This window comes from Moschus berezovskii, chromosome 9, assembly GCF_049115385.1.
Source record: "Moschus berezovskii isolate FMDL1 chromosome 9, NW_MosBer_1.0, whole genome shotgun sequence".
In the NCBI taxonomy this organism is placed as follows: domain Eukaryota; kingdom Metazoa; phylum Chordata; class Mammalia; order Artiodactyla; family Moschidae; genus Moschus; species Moschus berezovskii.
Genome location: NC_142468.1, coordinates 27,373,850 through 27,393,111, shown reverse-complemented (window position 1 = coordinate 27,393,111; position 19,262 = coordinate 27,373,850). Strand labels below are relative to the sequence as shown.

The 19,262-nt window shown below is 37.0% G+C and overlaps 1 protein-coding gene across 7 annotated transcripts in view; it reads left to right on the top strand.

The window, feature by feature from the left end:
* The window catches only part of SYNE2 (spectrin repeat containing nuclear envelope protein 2), a 330,412-nt gene that overhangs the window by 141,244 nt on the left and 169,906 nt on the right, over window positions 1-19,262 (top strand). For all 7 annotated transcript variants that reach the window (XM_055435962.2, XM_055435961.2, XM_055435957.2 and 4 more), the window contains 12 exons: window positions 6,336-6,494; window positions 7,137-7,298; window positions 8,157-8,258; window positions 9,190-9,390; window positions 10,186-10,357; window positions 10,888-11,000; window positions 12,117-12,319; window positions 13,031-13,150; window positions 13,249-13,540; window positions 14,597-14,748; window positions 15,682-15,991; window positions 17,164-17,328. In XM_055435962.2, the coding sequence (XP_055291937.2) occupies window positions 6,336-6,494; window positions 7,137-7,298; window positions 8,157-8,258; window positions 9,190-9,390; window positions 10,186-10,357; window positions 10,888-11,000; window positions 12,117-12,319; window positions 13,031-13,150; window positions 13,249-13,540; window positions 14,597-14,748; window positions 15,682-15,991; window positions 17,164-17,328 (2,151 nt within the window). The remainder of the gene's footprint in view (window positions 1-6,335; window positions 6,495-7,136; window positions 7,299-8,156; window positions 8,259-9,189; window positions 9,391-10,185; window positions 10,358-10,887; window positions 11,001-12,116; window positions 12,320-13,030; window positions 13,151-13,248; window positions 13,541-14,596; window positions 14,749-15,681; window positions 15,992-17,163; window positions 17,329-19,262) is intronic.

Below are 19,262 nucleotides of genomic sequence, written 5' to 3'. Positions count from 1 at the left end.
ATTGCACACTTCATGGATTGCAGTGTAATGTAAACAAAATTTTTAAATGTATCTGGAAACTAAAATATTCATGTGACTTGTGTTATTGCAATACTTCCTTTACATCCATGGTCTGGACCCAAACCTGCAATGTCTCTGAGGCATGCCTGTAGACTAGATTCTTACGGACAATTTAGTCTTTGTCTAAAACATGTCCCAGTTCATACAACTACTTTTCTACTCTGCCCCCAGCACCCATTTTCCAGCCTGTGCTCTTGTTTCAGGATCCAGGTCTCTGCCTTAGATACTCAGAGATCCTGAGTGCCTGCCTTTCAAACTGACCAGAGAGCAAATCCCTCTTGACTTGCAGCTATTCTTGGTTTGTGCCAGGCCCACTGTGATGGCATCACCTTACCTACTCCCCACCCCCCACGCCCGGCTTGGCTGGAAAGGTTAGCAACTTTCTCTGTAAACGAAGAAATAATAGAGGTTAAATAACTTTCCAAAGTTTATATGGCTAATAAGTGATAGAATTATTATTCAAGCTCAGCCTGACTACAAAGTTGTGTTTCAATCATAATATTGTCTTCCCTGAAGACGTATTTGAAACATATATTGTAGAAGTAAAAAATGGCTAGCTTTATACCTCTTTCTCAAGTGTAAAGATTTACTCACAAGAATATCTTGAAATTAATGAAACAACTGATTATATTTAAGAAATGTATAAATGTCCAGGTTTCTACTATTAGATTGAGAATCTTATATCTAGCATGGTATCTTTGTATACTTGCTGAAATAATATATCATTTTGTGTGGGAGATATAGAAATACACTTGTGTTTAATCATTTTCTCTAATGCTTTTTTTAAATCTGTCTGGAAAAAGCAAATTGTGATACCAGCTGTTAATGTAACTCTCTGTTAATTTTGTGATGACTTAGGTATGGTCTTGAGAAACAATCGACTTGTGACATATGTATTTTCATGATACTTTGCACCAGTGGCTGAAATATGATACCACTGAGAACTTTTGTCCTTAAGAACCATAGAAACCTGGATGTTTATCTAGGGTATGGTGCCGAATTTCCACTCTCTTTAATGAAAGGCAGAAGTGCAAAAGTAAGACTAGAAGGGTAGAATGTCAGGGGACTATTAAAGTTTGGGAAATGTCAGGGGGTATCTGGTTTCCTTTATTTACTCCTTCCATTCATTGTAGGACAAAGCCTGCAGCTCCGGTCAATACTAGAGGTGTCCTCTCCTGCTCTTGCTTTTCTCATCACACACCAATAGCTTGTGTCAGTGTAACAACAAAGCTCTTTGAATGTAATAAAGAACAGGATACATACATATATATGTATATTCATATATTTCCATTTAACTGAACAAGTGTCCTGAATGGGTAGAAAAAAAACACCAGAGTCTACTTCTCTGCTCTGCCAAAGTATTAGTCAACTTCAGGTCAGGAGACAGACTGCCCAGTTTTTGTTTTTTTTCCATTTAAAACATTTAAGTAAATTTCATTTTTTAAATTGAATTTTTAACTTGAGATAATTATAGATTCACATACAGTTATAAGACATAATACAGAGAGATCCTGTGTACCCTTTACTCAGTTTCCTCAGTGGTAATGTCTGGTATAACTATAGTACAATATGGTAGTCAGGTTGCAGACAATGATTCAATCAAGAGAAAGAACACTTCCATCACCACACGATACCTGGTGTGGTCATCTTATAGCCCTACCATTTCCCTCTTGCTCCCAGCTTCTCACAACCACTAATATGTTCTTCATTTCTGTAATTTTGTCATTGTAAAAAATGTTATATAAATGAAATCATACAGTGCTTAACCTTTGAGTGAAAGTTGTTCAGTCATGTCTGACTCTTTGCGACCCCATGGACTATATAGTCCATGGCATTCTCCAGGCCGGAATACTGGACTGGGTAGCTTTTCCCTTCTCCAGGGTATCTTCCCAACCCAGGGATTGAACCCAGGTCTCCAACGTTATAGGCAGATTCTTTACCAGGTGAGTCACAAGGGAAGCCCAAGAATACTGGAGTGGGTAACCTTTCCCTTATCCAGGGGATCTTCCCAACCCAGGGATCTCCCGCGTTGCCGGCAGATTCTTTACCAGCTGAGCCACAAGGGAAGCCTAAAGCATGACCTTTAGGGATTGGTTATTTTCAGTCAGCGTAATTTTCTGGAGATTCATCCAGGTTCTTCCATGCATTGATAGTTTGTTCTCTTTTCTTGCTGGGTGGGATTGCATGGTATGAATGTACCACAGCCAGTTTAATGGTCTCCTGGACATCTGGATTGGGTGTTGGAGAAGACTCTTGAGAGTCCCTTGTACTGCAAGGAGATCCAACCAGTCCATTCTAAGGGAGATCGATCCTGGGTGTTCATTGGAAGGACTGATGCTAAAGCTGAAACTCCAATACTTTGGCCACCTCATGTGACGAGTTGACTCACTGGAAAAGACTCTGATGCTGGGAAAGGTTGGGGGTGGGAGGAGAAGGGGACGACCAAGAATGAGATGGCTGGATGGCATCACCGACTCTGTGGACATGAGTTTGAGTGAACTTCGGGAGTTGGTGATGGACAGGGAGGCCTGGCGTGCTGTGATTCATGGGGTCGCAAAGAGTCGGACACGACTGAGCGACTGAACTGAACTGAACTGAAATAAAGCTGCTGTAAATATTGGTATAAGGTGTGTGTGTGTGTGTGTGTGTGTGTTGTCTTTTTATTTGTCAGGCATAAATGCCCTGGAGTATAGTTGCTGGGTTGCATGTTAATTTTTCAAACTGTTTTCCAGAGTGGCTGTATCATTTTACATTCCCACCAGCATGTATGAGGGATCCAGTTTCTGCACATCCTTAACAGCATTAAATGTCTTTTTGTTTTAGTCATTCTGATACACATGTAGTGGTATCGCTCTGTGGTTTTCATTGGCATTTTCCTAATTGCTAGTGGTATCGATCAGCTTTCTTGTGCTTATTTGCCATCTGAATGTCATCTTTGCAGAAATCTCTTTTCATACCTTTTGCTCATTTTCTAATTAGATTTTTTTTTTTTTACTGTCAAGTTTTGAGAGTTTTATATATATATACACACATTCTACACACTGGTCATTTGTCAGATATATGGTTCGCAAATATTTTCTCCCAAACTGTAGCTTGCCTTTTCATCTCTCTAACAGGGTCTTTGCAAACAAAAGATTAAAATTTTGGTAAAGGTCAGTTTATCAGTTTTTTCCTTCATAGATTGTACTTTTGGTGTCAAAGTCTGAGAATTTCTTTGTCTAGCACACGATCCCAAAGATTTTCTCTTATTTCTTTTTCTAGAAGTTTTATGGTGTTATGGTTGACATTTGAGTTCATCATCCATTTTGAATCAGTTTTTGTATAAGGTATGGAACTTGGGTCAAGGTTCATGTTTTTGTTTGTAAATGTCCAGTTGCTCCGGCACCATATGTTGAAAAGATTCTCATTTCTCCCTTAAATTGCTTTTTCATCTTTGTGAGAAATCAGTTGAGTTATTGTTGGGTTCACTTTGATCTATTGATCTGTGTCTGTCCCTCTGCCAATTGATATAATCTTTATTACTGTACCTATATGATGTTTTAAAATCAAATAAACTTCCCACTTTTTTTCTTCTTTTTTCAAATGTCTTAGCTATTATAGTTCCCTTATTATTCCATATAAATTTTAGAATAATCCTGTCTATATCTACAAAAAATGTTGCTAGGATTTGATCATAATTGTATTAAACTTGTCCATTGGTTTCAGGAAAATTGATATTTTTACTATGTTGTTTTCTGATCCATGAACTAAGTATGTGTCTGCATTTATCTAGATCTTCTTTGATTTTTTTTAATTGGCATTTTATAGTTTTCAGCATATAATCACTGTATATGTCTCATTAGACTTACACCTATTTTATTTTTGAGTAATTGTGGATGGTATTATATTAAAAATTTTAGTGTTCATGTATTTATTCTTAGTATAAAGAAATACAGTAGGTTTTAAATTTTTTTTCAGATTCTTTTCCATTACAGGTTATTACTAGATGTTGAGTATAGTTCCCTGTGCTGTGCAGCAGGACCTTGTTGGTTATCTATTGGTTATGCTGTATAGTAGTGTATATCTGCTGGAGAAGGCAATGCAAGCCACTCCAGTACTATTGCCTAGAAAATCCCATGGATGGAGAAGCCTGGTAGGCTGCAGTCCGTGGGGTCGCTAAGGGTCGGACACGACTGAGCAACTTCACTTTCACTTTTCACTTTCACACATTGGAGAAGGAAATGGCAACCCACTCCAGTGTTCTTGCCTGGAGAATCCCAGGGACTGTGGAGCCTGGTGGGCTTCCGTCTATGGGGTCACACAGAGTCGGACACGACTGAAGTGACTTAGCAGCAGCAGCAGCAGTGTATATCTGCTAATCCCTGACTCCTAATTTATCCCTCCCCGTTCCCGTTACCCTTTGGTAACCATAAGTTTGTTCTCTATGTCTGTGAGTCTGTTTCTGTCTTGTACATAAGTTCATTTGTATCTTTTTTTTTTAGATTCCACATACAAGTAATATCGTATGAGATTTGTCTTTTTCTGTTTGGCTTACTTCACTTATATGATAATTTCTAGGTCCATCTTGTTGCTGCAAATGGCATTATTTCATTTTTTATAGCTGAGTAATATTTCATTGTATATAGGTACCATATCTTAATCCATTCCTCTGTTGATGGACATTAGGCTGCTTCTATGTCTTGGCTATTATAAATAGTGCTGCAGTGAATATTGGGATGCATGTATCTTTTTGAATTCAAGTTTTCTCTGAATATTGTGCATGTCTTTTTCCCTGAGTTTTGGAATTTTTTTTCCCTTTTTTTCTTTTTTAAAATATGAAAATATGATAACACATTTACAGGAGACTTGGAAAATACAAAACAAAGTTACGTATAGTTTCACTATATGTTACAACTGAGAAATGCAGTCTACTTTTATATGTTTATCTTGTATCCTGTGACCTTCCTGAACCAACATAGCAGTTCTAGGGTTGTTTTTGTAGATTCCTTGGACTCTCTGACATAGATAATCATGTTGTCCGCAAATAAAGACAATTTCATGGCACCCAAGATAGAGGTTTCCTTGTTACTGGTTGAGGGTGGGCATTCTTGCTTTCCACAAGGTCTCCACTGCTACCTCCCTGGATCCTCCTTACAGCTCCCTATGTAGCCATCCCTGACATCATGAGTGTGTGTGTGTGGTATGTGTATGTCACTGCTCAGCAGGAATGAAAGTCTGAGCTCTACTTGGTCTTCTTTTTTCTGGCTGGGGGAGAGTGGGGCTCCTGTTACTACCTGGAGATGGTGGTGATCTAGGCTCTATACTTGACCTTTGCTGGTATAGGAGGGGGTTGGGCCACGTGTTTTCTAAGGTATTTTGCTCCAGCGGGTATTTCCTAAAAGTTTCCTGTTTTGCTGCATTGTCCTATTCCTGGTTCTTTGGCTGAAGAAAAAAGGTTTTTCTTGGTCTGTACACGTGGATGTTGCCAGGTTCTGACTTCTCCAGCACGCACTCTGGGATATGCAAGGGAAAAGGAAAATTCAGGGAGCTCATCACCAGGCTGGTTTCAGGAGCTGATACCCCCAGCCCTTCTCCCTCCGTGATCTCCTCACTTTTTAGTTTTCTTAAGTCTGTTTTGTAGTTGATGTCCAGGGTTTTTAGTTGTACTTAATGGGAATACGGAAAATTATGTTCACTGCATATTCCCAGAAATGGAAGTCCCGTCCCCCTGGGGATATAATTTTTAGTTTTTTATTTATGAGAAATCACTATTTTCAAGTTTTATATAATCATTAAAGATGCTTGTGTAAGCTTAGTAAATTGAGTGGAAACATTAGAATTGCATTACTCAACACTAAAATTTTATTTTGTAGTTTAAAATCTTTGGCCTTTTGATAGTGTTTCACCTTCTTCGTTAGAAATGATGTGGGAGTTAAAATCATGAAAGATTAAACTAGAAGTCATATTATTGATGTTTTAGAACTTTGTTTTAATCAGATGAGCACTTAGGTTCTTAAAATTACAAAAATGGTTCCTATTGGAGCTGTCTAGGAGCTTATTTTTCATACCACTGAATAGAGGTGACTGTTTTGGTAGAATATAATTTCATTTGACTAGAAACATAGTTTTAGACTCATAAATATTTAATCATGCAGAGTGGGATGAGGTATTTGGCTGTAGGATTATTATGAAACCAGAAGTTTAGGATTCTAATAATTTTTCATTGAAAAAGTGGAACAATAAGTCTTACCCGTTTGTGTTAGTATATCAAAACATGTTTCATATCACTTTTGTAGATTGAAGTTGTTAAAGAAGAATTTAATGAACACTTAGAAGTTGTAGACAAGATTAACCAGATCTGCAAAAATCTGCAGTTTCATCTAAATAAAATGAGAACCTTTGAAGAGCCTCCTTTTGAGAAAGAAGCTAATATTATTGTGGATAGATGGCTTGATGTAAGTGATAATTTGATTGACTAGAAATTCTGCTTTATAACAATTAAATTGATCTTTTCTTTTGCATCGTTAATGTTTTTATCTAATTACAAAAATTCAAAAGTGCTTATTATAAAAAATAAAGTTCAAATAATATAAAATTTATGACTTAGGATTTAACTTTACCCAGAGTTAGGTACTACTAAGAAATGGGTCCATACTCTTTTAGATCTACAAGTGTATACTCAACTTACTTAAAATAAACTAGTTAATATATTACTCATCCATGCAGGTTATTGATGTCCAGCTTTGTATTTATTTACTAATTTTTGGTTGAGTAGTAATGATATTTTATGAATTACAAATTAAGAATTTGTATATTTCGAGCTGGATTTTTGAAAGCTTCTTTTATTATTGTGATTTATAAATGAGGAAGACTATTTCTTTCAGTTACTTATAAACTGCAGCAAATCAGATAAGTTATTTTTGTAGAATAATGAATTACATGGTATATTAAAACAAAATTTTTGTTGATAAATAAAGCAAATAATTTAGCAAGTAAAGGTAATGTAAAATTTTATCTTAAAGTTGTATTTGACTGAAACAGTGGTTCTTATACTTTTCACTATTCAATGTATTGTTTTTATTTTTTAATTGTGGTAGATAAATGAGAAGACAGAGGACTACTATGAAAATCTTGGTCGAGCGCTAGGTTTATGGGACAAACTTTTTTACTTAAAAAATGGAATTGACGAGTGGGCTGACAAGGTACTTCAAAAATTGGAATTACACCAGCTGACTGAAGAGGAAACAGAAAAACTGAAGGTAATTGAACAGAAATAGAACATGTGTCCTTTTCATGGACACTGGCATTTTACTGCGAAGTTTGCTTTCTTGAAGAGGGATAGAGAAATCCCAAAGAAGCCCTTTATTTCTTCCGCTATTCCTCGAGGGAGACCTGAATTCCATTGTCTTCTTTGTGGTAATCCAGGAAGATGTTAGTAGGTATTTAATGTGGGTTCATAGACAACCTGGAGGTTCATAGATAAAAGTGACCTCAGGAGTGGGTCAAGTGTGTGGCAGCTTGAAGCAGGATCTTAGTTCTCTGGCTGAGAATGAACCTGTGCTGTAGCCATGAGAGCGCTGTATCTTAACTACTAGACCACCAGCAACGAGTGACTAGAAGCTACGCTCTGGCTCTTGTGTTTTTTGGAAAAGAATTTCAACAAGCAGACATAAAATAGTGAAACAGGTAGCTGTCTCTTTATTAAGAGAAAAGTATGTATGGATAGGCACATGGATGGGCTCAGAGGAAGAGAGTTGAGCAGTTATATGTGGTTCAGCGTGATATAAAAATGTATGTATGCATGTATGATGACTTTACAGTATACCAAGTCTGATGCTTCAAACCTTTTTTTCTCTAATTTTGATCACTTTATTCACTTTTAAGTTCACATAGCCATTTTTATGCTTTTGGAAAAGACTTTCCAAATGTGTTATTGCCGGAGTGTTTCACTCAGTTATAACATACTCCTGATTCATGAAGACACTTTTGACTCTGTCAAAAATTAAGTGATCAGGGAAAATTCAAAGCTCTTTTTGATATTTTCAGTAGCAATCACGGGTACCAGAAAATAAGGTATAAAATAAAAATATATTTTCTATTGACTTTGTGTGTTTTAGGAAGAGTTACAAGTCCATGAACAAAAACCTTCAGAATTTTCTAAAAGAGTGGCTAAAATACAGTTCCTGCTTCAAAGCAGTGAAATACCTCTTGAATTACAGGTAAGAGAATTTTTGTTTAATAGTTGCAATTACAAATGCTCTCTATCTATAGTAATATTTATAAACCAAAATTCTAAAACTTAAAAACAGGGTTATTATTTGATTCACCTTTATTCATATCCAACCAAATTTTTAACAGTCAGCATAATTTATTATATTTGTTCCAGTTTAGAATGAGTAATTTTTTGCATTGTTTTATTCTCAGTTGACTTATTTCACGGACCTCTTGTGTGGAAGGGGAGATGTTACTGTGCTCCCATGTAAAGTAACAAGGGTTTCCTCCTGAGTGTTCTTGGGCATAGGATGGAGTAATATGGTTCAATGATTTCAGGTTTATTAGTTGCCAGACAGAGAAACAGAGAGATTGCCCCAACTGTGATTTTCTGTTGTATGGAGAGATTTGTTAGACTTTTACTTAAATCAAAATGCAAAGGTGCCTGAACATGAGCGCTGGAGTCAAACTTTCTGGGAGAGGGCCTTGCTCTGCCACCTGCCAACTTTGTGGTCTTGAGCAAGTTGCTTATCCTTTTCAAGCCTGAATTTTGTATATAAAATACTTACCATGATTCTGTGTACATAATAAATAGTAAATGCTGGCTATTTACTTTTTTATATATGTTTTAATATTATTTTCCAATGAGCACCATGAGATAGTACCTCAACTGGTATGCTAAATAAAACTTGTTTCAAGGGGAAGAATTCAGTTACTGTCTTAGAAAAAAAATAGAATGTCAATTTCAGTTTTTCATGTTACTCTTTTTAACAGCAATATTTAAACTGTTGTATCATCATGTAGAACAAGGAAATATCAGAAAGAGGTGATTTCACATTGAAATGAACAAAGTTTCAACTCATTCTTCAGCAATGCAGTTGTCTTAAAATCTAGTTAAATCAAATCCGTGACAGTGCTTCATATGTTTCATAATTTCAGGTCATGGAGTCTTCTATTTTGAACAAGATAGAACATGTGAAAATGCGTTTAACAGGAAGATCCAACTGTGGTGCAATCAGTGGCAGCACAGCTGAGCTAAGGGAGGATCTCGACCAGGCCAAGACCCAGATTGGAATGACTGAGTCTCTCTTAAATGCCTTGTCTCCTTCCGACAGCTTGGAAATCTTTACTAAACTAGAGGTACTTCCTAGCTACTTCTCTTCTGTGGCTCAGATTTATTTTCACACTTATTTCTGGTGGTCTTATCTTTTTGACATTAATACAAATAATTATTTAAAAAAATGAAAGCCTGGGGAGAAAAGTCAGAAAAACAATTTGTGTATGTTTCACCTTTTAATTGGAGAAGGAAATGGCAACCCTCTCCAGTATTCTTGCCTGAAGAATACCATGTACAGAGGACCCTGGTGGGCTACAGTCCATATTAAATATCAAATATTTATTGCCCACAAAGGAATTAACAGGTGAGTGAGTTAGCGAAAGTTGCTGAGTTGTGTCTGACTCTCTGATCCCATGGACTGTAGTTCACCAGGGTCCTTTGTCCATTGAATTCTTCAGGCAAGAACAATGGAGTGGGTTGCCATTTCCTTCTCTAGTTAAAAGGTGAAACTGTAAAATATTTATTGGGGCTTCCCTGATGGCTCAGACGGTAAAGAATCTGACTGCAATGTGGGAGACCTGGGTTCGATCCCTGGGTTGGAAAGATCCCCTGGAGAAGGGAATGGCTTCTGGAGAATCCCATGGACAGAGGAGTCTGGAGAATCCCATGGACAGAGGAGTCTGGTAGGCTATAGTTCATGGGGTCACGAAAGTCAGACTCAACTGAGTGACTAAGCACATACATTTATTATCTAAGAGAAAGCAGGTCCACCCGCTGAAAAATTATCTAGGTTTTAATAGAAACAATGGCTACGTAATATTCTGTGTATAAACTGAGCCTGTTTTAAGTACTGGTTGTTTGTTTGTTTATATATTTAGGAGATTCAGCAACAAATTCTACAGCAGAAACACAGTATGATATTACTTGAGAATCAAATAGGTTGTCTGACTCCTGAACTCTCAGAATTAAAAAAGCAGTATGAAAGTGTCAGTGATTTATTTAATACCAAAAAAAGTGTTTTGCAAGATCACTTTTCTAAGTTACTGAATGGTGAGTGCAATGCTTCCTTGCTGTTTCTGGGAATATTGAAAAGTGCATAGGTACTGTGAACACAAGGGCTAATTGATCTAAGCTTCATTTAGAGATGATGGTTGCACAGAGCCTATTTAAGGAAATAATATTCAGATAAATCTTTTGGGAGCAAACACTCAATGATGTATGCCTGTTATAAATGACATGCCTTTTGTTCAAGTCCCAGATCTTTATTTTGTGAAGGAGAGGCACCTGGGTCCTAATGTTTGACCTGCTCACTGTGGTCAGTCTGGGGACATGCCTGTGAGCACGCTGCCCCTGTACGTTTCTGTGTGTGTCTTGTATGATTGGAAAGGAGGTTTGGTATAGAAAATATGCCACAGTTATTGTGTAGGTTCTTTTAACCCTCAAAATTAGGTTTTGGTTTATTATCATTTCACAGTGACTTGTACCTATGGCATAGGGAGCAAGTTTCAGAATCTCTTAATTTAACAAGGTAGGTGAAATTGTCTTTGAATAAATACAGCTTCCTTTGTTTTTTCCTACAGATCAGTGCAAGAACTTTAATGACTGGTTTGGCAGCATTAAAATGAATCTTAAGGAGTGTTTTGAACCATCAGAAACAAAAAAGAGTGTGGAACAAAAAATACAAAAACTTTCTGTAAGAATACATATATAAATTTCATTCAAAATTTACCAAAATTTAAGTACTGGAGGCAGAACTGTATATAAGTAGATAGGATAATAGTTATTTTGACTTAGTAATTTCCCTACATAAAGATAATATTTACAAAAATGTCTGACCTTTTCTCAAATATTTTGACACTCTATGTTTACTGGGTAAAGTTGCAAGTGACTTAAACAGAAAATAGTTTTCACAACTTTTCTAAGATGCTGTTTAATGTTTGCTGGTGAATTCAGTTGTGTTAAAATCATATTTGATAAAAAAAAATAAAGGCTTTCCCTAATTTGGCTCCACTCAATTTCCTGTAAGAGATTGCTTGACTTTTTATAGAATCTTTACCCAGCCATATTTTTTCTAAAAATTGTAATTGAACTTTAATACACTGCTGATGGGAGTAAAGTGGAAGGTAGCCTGAGATACGAGGCATTAATAGGGCATTTAAAATGTGTACGGCACCCTCAATTCTTGATCACTTTATGGTAGATTATCAAGTATTTTAGGTGATAAATTATGCTCTCCAGCTTACCGATGGCATTAAAAGTTCCCTGTATATTCCTTGCTTTGATGATAACCATTCTTTATTGACAGAATCATTTTTCTTCTCTTTTTTTCATTTAGAGTTCCAACTTTTTTCTTTTCTTTAAATTTGCTCATTCCATGGGTCTCAGCAATTGATACTCAAATCTTGAAACCCAGACATTGAAATAAAATTCTGATTTTGACAAAGCTGAGTGGAAAATAGGCTGTCTGGTTATACATATTGATTGCCAGAAAGGCTCAAATATTTAGGAGAAGTTGGACAGAATGTGGCTTTCCCGGTCTCACTCCCACTGACCCACACGGTGATTTTGCTTGATGTGATTCCCGGAAAGTCAGATGCAAATGCCAGTGTACACACACAGTCTAGAACTAATATAAATAATCTTTTGATCATTTGCCATTGGAGTTAGGCTATCTCCATAGCTCTTCTTTTACAGAAGAAGTTTTGAAGATGGTTTGTCTGTGTACTATCTTGGAAAAGTATCACTGGGGTGACAGGGACCACACTGAGGCTTTCCTGTAGGATGTAATTCACTTTTTGTCTGTCTTAAGGATTTCTTGACTCTTGAAGGAAGAGGCAGTGAAATACAGCAAGTGGGAACTGTACTGAATCATGTGAAAAAACATCTACCCAAAGCACCTGTTAAGAAGCTTAACAGTTGGATCGTAAGTCAAGAAGTTGAATTAGAAAAAATGGAGTCCATATGCCAGGCACGAGCAAAGGAGCTTGATGAGTGCTTGCAGCAGCTACAGAGGTAGGAAATAAAGGTGATCTTTCATAGCAAACTTACTATGAAAGTTTCCTTATGTAAAATCTTCATATGTATTCTACCTCAGTAGAGCTAGCAGTGGGATATATATACACATGAATTTCAAAAATAAAATATGTACTTTCAAACCCATGTTTGACACTAGGGATTCAGAGGTTTGGAGAATTCTTCAAATTATGGCAAAGGTTCAGGGGAGAGCCCCAAAATATTTTCTGTTTGTTTCTTATTCTTTATGATATATCTCATGTTCATGCTCACTGCTAAGTCTTGTTCGACTCTTTGTGGCACCAGGGACTGTAGCCCACCAGGCTCCTCTGTCCATGGAATTTTCCAGGCAAGAATACTAGAGTGTGTTACCATTTCCTCTTCTAGGGGATCTTTCTGACCAGGGATCAAACCCAAGTCTCCTGCATTAGCAGGTGGATTCTTTACCACCAGGGAAGCTTTTGATATATATTTATGACTTATTAGAATTCCACTATAATACATGCTATTATTATTCAGATTTTAATGTTATAATTTTGTTTCTAAATTTGTTATTTGTAACATTATCTTATAAATAATGTTACAAAAATTTTTAAAAAGAATAATAAAAAAATGTAAAAAACCTGGTTGGCTTAGAAGATTTGTGCCAACCTTTTCTTCAGATAGACACTTTTTGCTGATTTCATATTTTAACGTGTGATGTTGTTTTAGAATCCAGAATGACCACAGAAACCTGAGTAAGTGGTTGACTAATCAAGAAGAAATATGGAAAGAAATGGAAGGAACACGAGAGAAAACTGAGCTATTTTGCCAAGCTCTAGCTAGAAAGAGGTATAGCTGATCTTGCACAAAATGTGTTTCTTGGGGATATGGTTTCTAAAGGTGTGTCGTGGCTCCTATAATCTTCCAATGATATTTGGAATTTACAGGGAACAATTCGAATCAATGGCCCAGTTGAACAACTCTGTGAAGCAATATGGGATTACTGAGGAAGAAGAAATAGTAACGGAATCAACACATTTGACTGAGAGATACCAGACATTATTGAGACAAATATGTGAAATTGACAAAGAGGATAAGTTACCTCCTGCCGAAGACCAGAGTTTTAGTGATCTTGCACATGATGTAATTCACTGGATAACAGGGATTAAAGAATCCCTTATGGTTTTGAATTCATCTGAAGGCAAAATGCCACTTGAGGAAAGAATCCATAAAATAAAGGTATAACTGTGGAAACTAAATGTCAGAGATCAGGATGAACTCCAATTTTAAAAAGATTTAGAGGAAAATTGCAAAGATTTGTTTGTTAATGGAAAATAGGCTCACTGTGGATTGGATGAGAAATTCAGATGACAGAACTTACAAAAGAGCAGGACTGTGATGGATCTAAAATTATTTTAATGCATATAGAAAGAAAAGGTGCTCTTTGTGAGAGCAGTGCCCAGTTATTATCCATCTTCACTGAGTGCAGATATGAAATAAAGGCTATAAGTTAGAACTGCAGCAGGTAGGAGTCTGCTAGGATGTTAAAAGAATAGATGTCAATACATCAGAGGCATTGGCAATGTCAAAGTCAGGGCTGGAGAGGAGCTCATTTTCAGAGTGGATATGTACGGTTCCTAAAGGGTATTAGATCCTGAGTGGGTTGAGTGTTTCCTGGTTTATCAGATACTAACAGTGGAGGGAGATAATGGTCAAGTTTCAAGGGTTAGTTTGATGAACAGAAGTAATCAAAATTGTTTGGGATCACAACTGAAAGGTTTTCCAGAGAAGGTGAATCTGAAGTAGTGTTTCCAAGAAGAGAAGAACTTAATTGTTTAGGGCAAAAGAGGAAAATCAAAGTATAGGGAATGAGAATTAGTTATGTCGTGCTGGAGAAACAGGAGTTGGCCTGTGACACTGTGCATTTTCCTATAGGAAGCCGGAAACCCACTCTTGGGTGTATAAAGACGTCTTGTTCAGGTTGTTACCCCAACTCTTTATTTATAAATAATGGTTGGAAGGAGGATTTGCCAGGGATTTTTTTTGTACATAATTTCTTTGAGTGCAGTTGAGAATTCAGAGGAGAGTAGGTAACGTGACAGATGTTTACTGAGAAGCAGTTCTATACAATGTGAAGGATATCTTTGTACTTGGGGCATATGTAAAAGTGAAAGGGAAATTTTGAAATCTACTCCACAGTTAGAATCTCTGAATGATGTTTATAAGTAAAAAGATATCATATGTAATCCCCAAGTAGTATGAATGAGACTTTAAGATCATTTTTATTTAATTTAGGAAATCATTTTACTAAAACCTGAAGGGGATGCTAAAATACAGACCATCATGAGTCAGGCTGAGAGCAGCAAGGCTCCAGTGGTTCCAAAGACCCTCACTGATATCAAGAACCAGTGGGACAACACACTCCATTTGGCCAACACATATCTAAGGTAAAGGGCATGCCTTCACCATTTTCATGATTTTTCATTGCACAGTGAAGCCATAACAAGTATGTTTTGTCTGCCTTCTGGATGTAGATATAATATATCTGTTGGAGAGAAAGTAATGTCAGGGACAACCACAGTGTTGAAGCAGAAACAGAGACTAGTTCTCTGGATCAGATATGAAACACGCTGTCATAACTCCCTGTTTCCTTTGGCTGGTGCATCAACCCACTGTTGGTAACAAATTAACATTGTCTATCATTCCACCTTCAATAATGTCCTTCTGTACCAAACCTCCTGCCCCCAGACAACCTCAGTGTTTACTATAGGATAACTTATGCTTTTAAATAGATATACTATGAGAAACATTTATAAATGTTTGAATTAAGTGGATATAACTCTGGTGAAAATTCTTAAATTCTTTCACATCAAATCAAATCATGATATATTTAATATTCAGTGGAAATGTAAATTTTATATTTTTATAGGGAAGCAGTCAGATCAAAATTAAAATCAAGCTGTAGGAAACATAAGCTAGTTAGTTGGCCAATATACTGCATGCTTATTTGTTTTACTTAAATGAAAAAGAAAAACATAGATTAATTATATTTAAATATAATAAAAACTGGACTAGTTTGAAATCCAAATTATTAAATATTTGTCCTCAGATCAAATTATATAATGGAAACAATAGTTTTTTGAAGTCATACCACAACTAATTTTTATCTTGATTTTACCTTCAATTAAACTTAATCAAAACTTGATTAAGTTAAACTTAGGGCCATTTAGAATGTTACAATGCCAAAGAAGTCTCCAGGAATAATGTACAGTAGTGTTATTTTAATGCTTTTTATAATAATGCATGTTGTATTATATGATGCAAAATGCTGTTTTGTTTTGCTGTGTCATTTCATTTATAAACTATTTTGTAAAATTTAGCCATCAGAAGAAGCTTCTACTAGAAGGCGAGAAGTATTTGCAAAGTAAGGAGGATCTGAGATTAATGCTCACAGAACTAAAAAAGAAACAAGAAGTGGGCTTTGCTCTGCAACCTGGTTTGCAGGAGAAGAAAGCTCAATTAAAAATTTATAAGAAGTTCCTCCAGAAAGCACAGGATTTGACGTTCTTACTAGAGGAGTTAAAATCTCAAGGAAATTACCTCTTAGAGTGCACTAAAAATCCCAACTTTAGTGAAGAACCGTGGCTGGAAATCAAGCATCTACATGAGAGTCTTCTTCAACAACTACAGGTGAAATGCTCAAAACAAAATTTTAAGTGATTGTCCTCAGTATGCTTAATTATGTACTATTTGTGTATGGGACCATTTTTTGGTTCTTTTGGAAAATCTAAAGCTTTTAAAATTTATCATTTTTAGATACAAATACTAGCTCCACAAAATGGAGGAATCAATTTGGTCAGTTTTGCTAGAGAAATCTAGTGTGTATTATTTGATGATAGTGTTATCTCCTTTCATCAAAGTTATCTTCTTCAGGGATTGGAAGGTTTAAAATTTTTTCTGCAGGCCCTCGGCAGTGAAAATGTGGAGTCCTAACCACTGGACTGCCAGGGAATTCCCTTGGGCATTTTTATGTAGATGATAGTGTCAAAACTGTCCATGCAGAATCCATCCATCAGTCTATCATTGCATGCATCCATCTATCCATCCACACATCCATCCGTCATCTATTGTGATAGTTGTATCCATTATTCTGTATAAACTTTATCAGGTTTCTCCCTTGAGTCTTTCCACATGATCTACAATAAAAGAATTAAGAAGTAAAATGTCATTTTGTCATGAAGCATGGTATTACCTTAAGAGAATTATTTATATTCTTTGCACACTGAAAGTTGGATTCAGTGTAAGGATTACCTGGATTAGAAATCTCACTTATACAGATAGCAGGAGTTATGCAAAGGTGAAGATTATTCTCACTTGGCTATAAGTTATTTAATTGCTGCTTTTCTGATCAGCTGTGGTCACCTTATTTTCTTACTCCAGGAAGAGAACTTGAAAGTGGTTTTGCTTTTGAGTTAGGATTACTTTTTCCCAACTTTGGGGTTTGATTCTTAGGAAAGGAATCTTAGGTTGATTTCACATAGTCTCATTTCTGAGAAGGATAATTGAGGGAGCTGCTTTATTATGGATGTTTGTGATTTGATGATATAATTTGTAGCCATTTCATTTTGTAAACCTCTGACAAGTTGTTTTCGGGAGTGAAATGAAAGCAAAGAAATGTGGGTTGGGGAACAAATAAATATCTCAACACTAAAAATTTTACTTAAGAACTCTGGATGATTTATGGTCTTATTTCTGTTTCAAGATGAACCCTCATAAAATACATATTTATGAACAATTTAATTATTTTCTGGGTGAGATAATTCAGAGATCTAATTCATACATTGTCAATGTTTTATTTTTAGGATTCTGTGCAGAAACTAGAAGGTCATGTTCAAGAACACGACTCATACCAGCTTTGCGTCACAGACCTAAACACTGCATTGGACTATATCTCTAAGGAATTTGTCTGTTTTTCTGATAGGCCTGTGGATGAAAGAGCAGTTGAGGAAAAACTGCAGAAACTGCAGGTATTAAGCAATATGCAGAAATGATAGGCATTTTAAAAAATCAATATTAATCACAACTTAACAAATCAGTGTCCTTGATCAGAAATTCAAATGTTGAAAGAAAAGAAATAAAAAAAGAAAAAGAAATTAAAATGCTGAAAATGCTATTCAGATGATTATTGGATAAAGCCCTATCCAGTCGTAAAAAGTGGGAATGTTCTTCATTAGTGAGCAAACCCATTTATAATGAGTTGGACAGTACTTAGCCCTCTGGACCCTCAGAGATAATTCCACTCATGACCAGTCAGCGGTTGCTGGAGATCTCTGTCTTAGAAAAAAGTGCAGTGATTCTAGGAGATAACTGGGTGTTCAAATGGTGCACCTAACGCAATAAGGGAGAAGGAAATGGCACCCCACTCCAGTACTCTTGCCTGGAAAATCCCGTTGACGGAGGAGCATGGTAGGCTACAGTCCATGGGGTCGAGAAGAGTCAGACACGACTGAGCGACTTCACTCTCACTTTTCACTCTCATGCATTGGAGAAAGAAATAGCAACCCACTCCAGTGTTCTTGCCTGGAGAATCCCAGAGACAGAGGAGCCTGGTGAGCTGCTGTCTATGGGGTTGCACAGGGTCAGACACGACTGAAGTGACTTAGCAGCAGCAGCAGCAACACAATAAGGCCGAAGGGGAAATTGTTCAGTTTTGCAGTCTTCATCACGGGTGGATGGGAGTTGTGTAATTTTCATCTTCTTTATTTTCATACTCATGGACTACCTTAGAGTTTTCTGCAGATGGAGAGCTTTTAAAATTCCCACTCTCACTTCAACAACCCCTCACCTTACATAGTAAGCATTGCAGCTCTTTACCCGCACTCTCAAAACACATTCCTTGGAAGCTCACTGTTTGCATAGCCAACAAATGCGGTGTCCTCTGGAAGAAAACAGTAAAGCATGTTGTTTTCTTTACTATGCTGCTTTCACAGTCCTTTGGAGATTGCATGGGGTGAGTCTCAGGAAGCACTCGTGGCTTGAGTTTGGGAATTTCTGGTCTCTTCTTTTTAGGAACTTGGGAATCAAATAAGACTCCCCCTTCAGAATAGCTTGGACACTGTCACAAGGCTACCTCCCCCTCCCCTTTTTTTTGGCCACGTGTCATGGAGGCTCTTAGTTTCCAGACCAGGGATTGAACCTGAGCAATGGTTCAATTGCTGTGGAAACTCAGAGTCCTACCCACTGGACCACCAGGGAAATCCTACCTCCCTTTTTAACAGTGATAATTTGACAGATGTTGAGTGTCATCATGTCCAAGCCCCTGTTTGGGTGCCTCAGATACTGAGAAAAGTATAAGACATGAGCTATAGTTGGAAGGAATCTCAGAAACTATCAAGTTGAGATTCCTGATTTTATACATGATGAGCTAAATGACAGAGTGGGGGCTACTACTTGGGTCTTCTGACCCCTCTAGACTTCTATACTTGAGTGTCTCATAGTTATTTGTGGTTCAGCATATCCAGAAAATAACTCGTCATCTCCTTCCTTTTCTCCATACCTTGACTCCTTTCCAGTGAGCCTGCTTCTTCTCCTCTGACTCTGGATAGCTACACCATTTCTCTAGGCTGCGGGTCACAAACCTGGATATCCTTTCTTAGGCTGCCCAGTCTAGACGGATATCGAGTTGTCTCTTTCATCTCTGGGTTATCTCTACAATTGGTCCCTCTGCTTTTACCCCCGCCCCCATGACCCGCTGTTTAGAGCAGACCCTCATCTCACAGATGCCTGTGTTTGTTAGATGTCTGAATAAGCTCCCTGCCTGCAGTGTCACCCTCATTGGTGCAACTTGCCCATGGCCACCTTGTATCTATCCAAAATGCAATCTGGAACTCCCTTCTTCCAGCTGAAAATGTTTCAATGACCTGTGCGTATTTGTTAGCATACATCTTGCCACATTCTATTA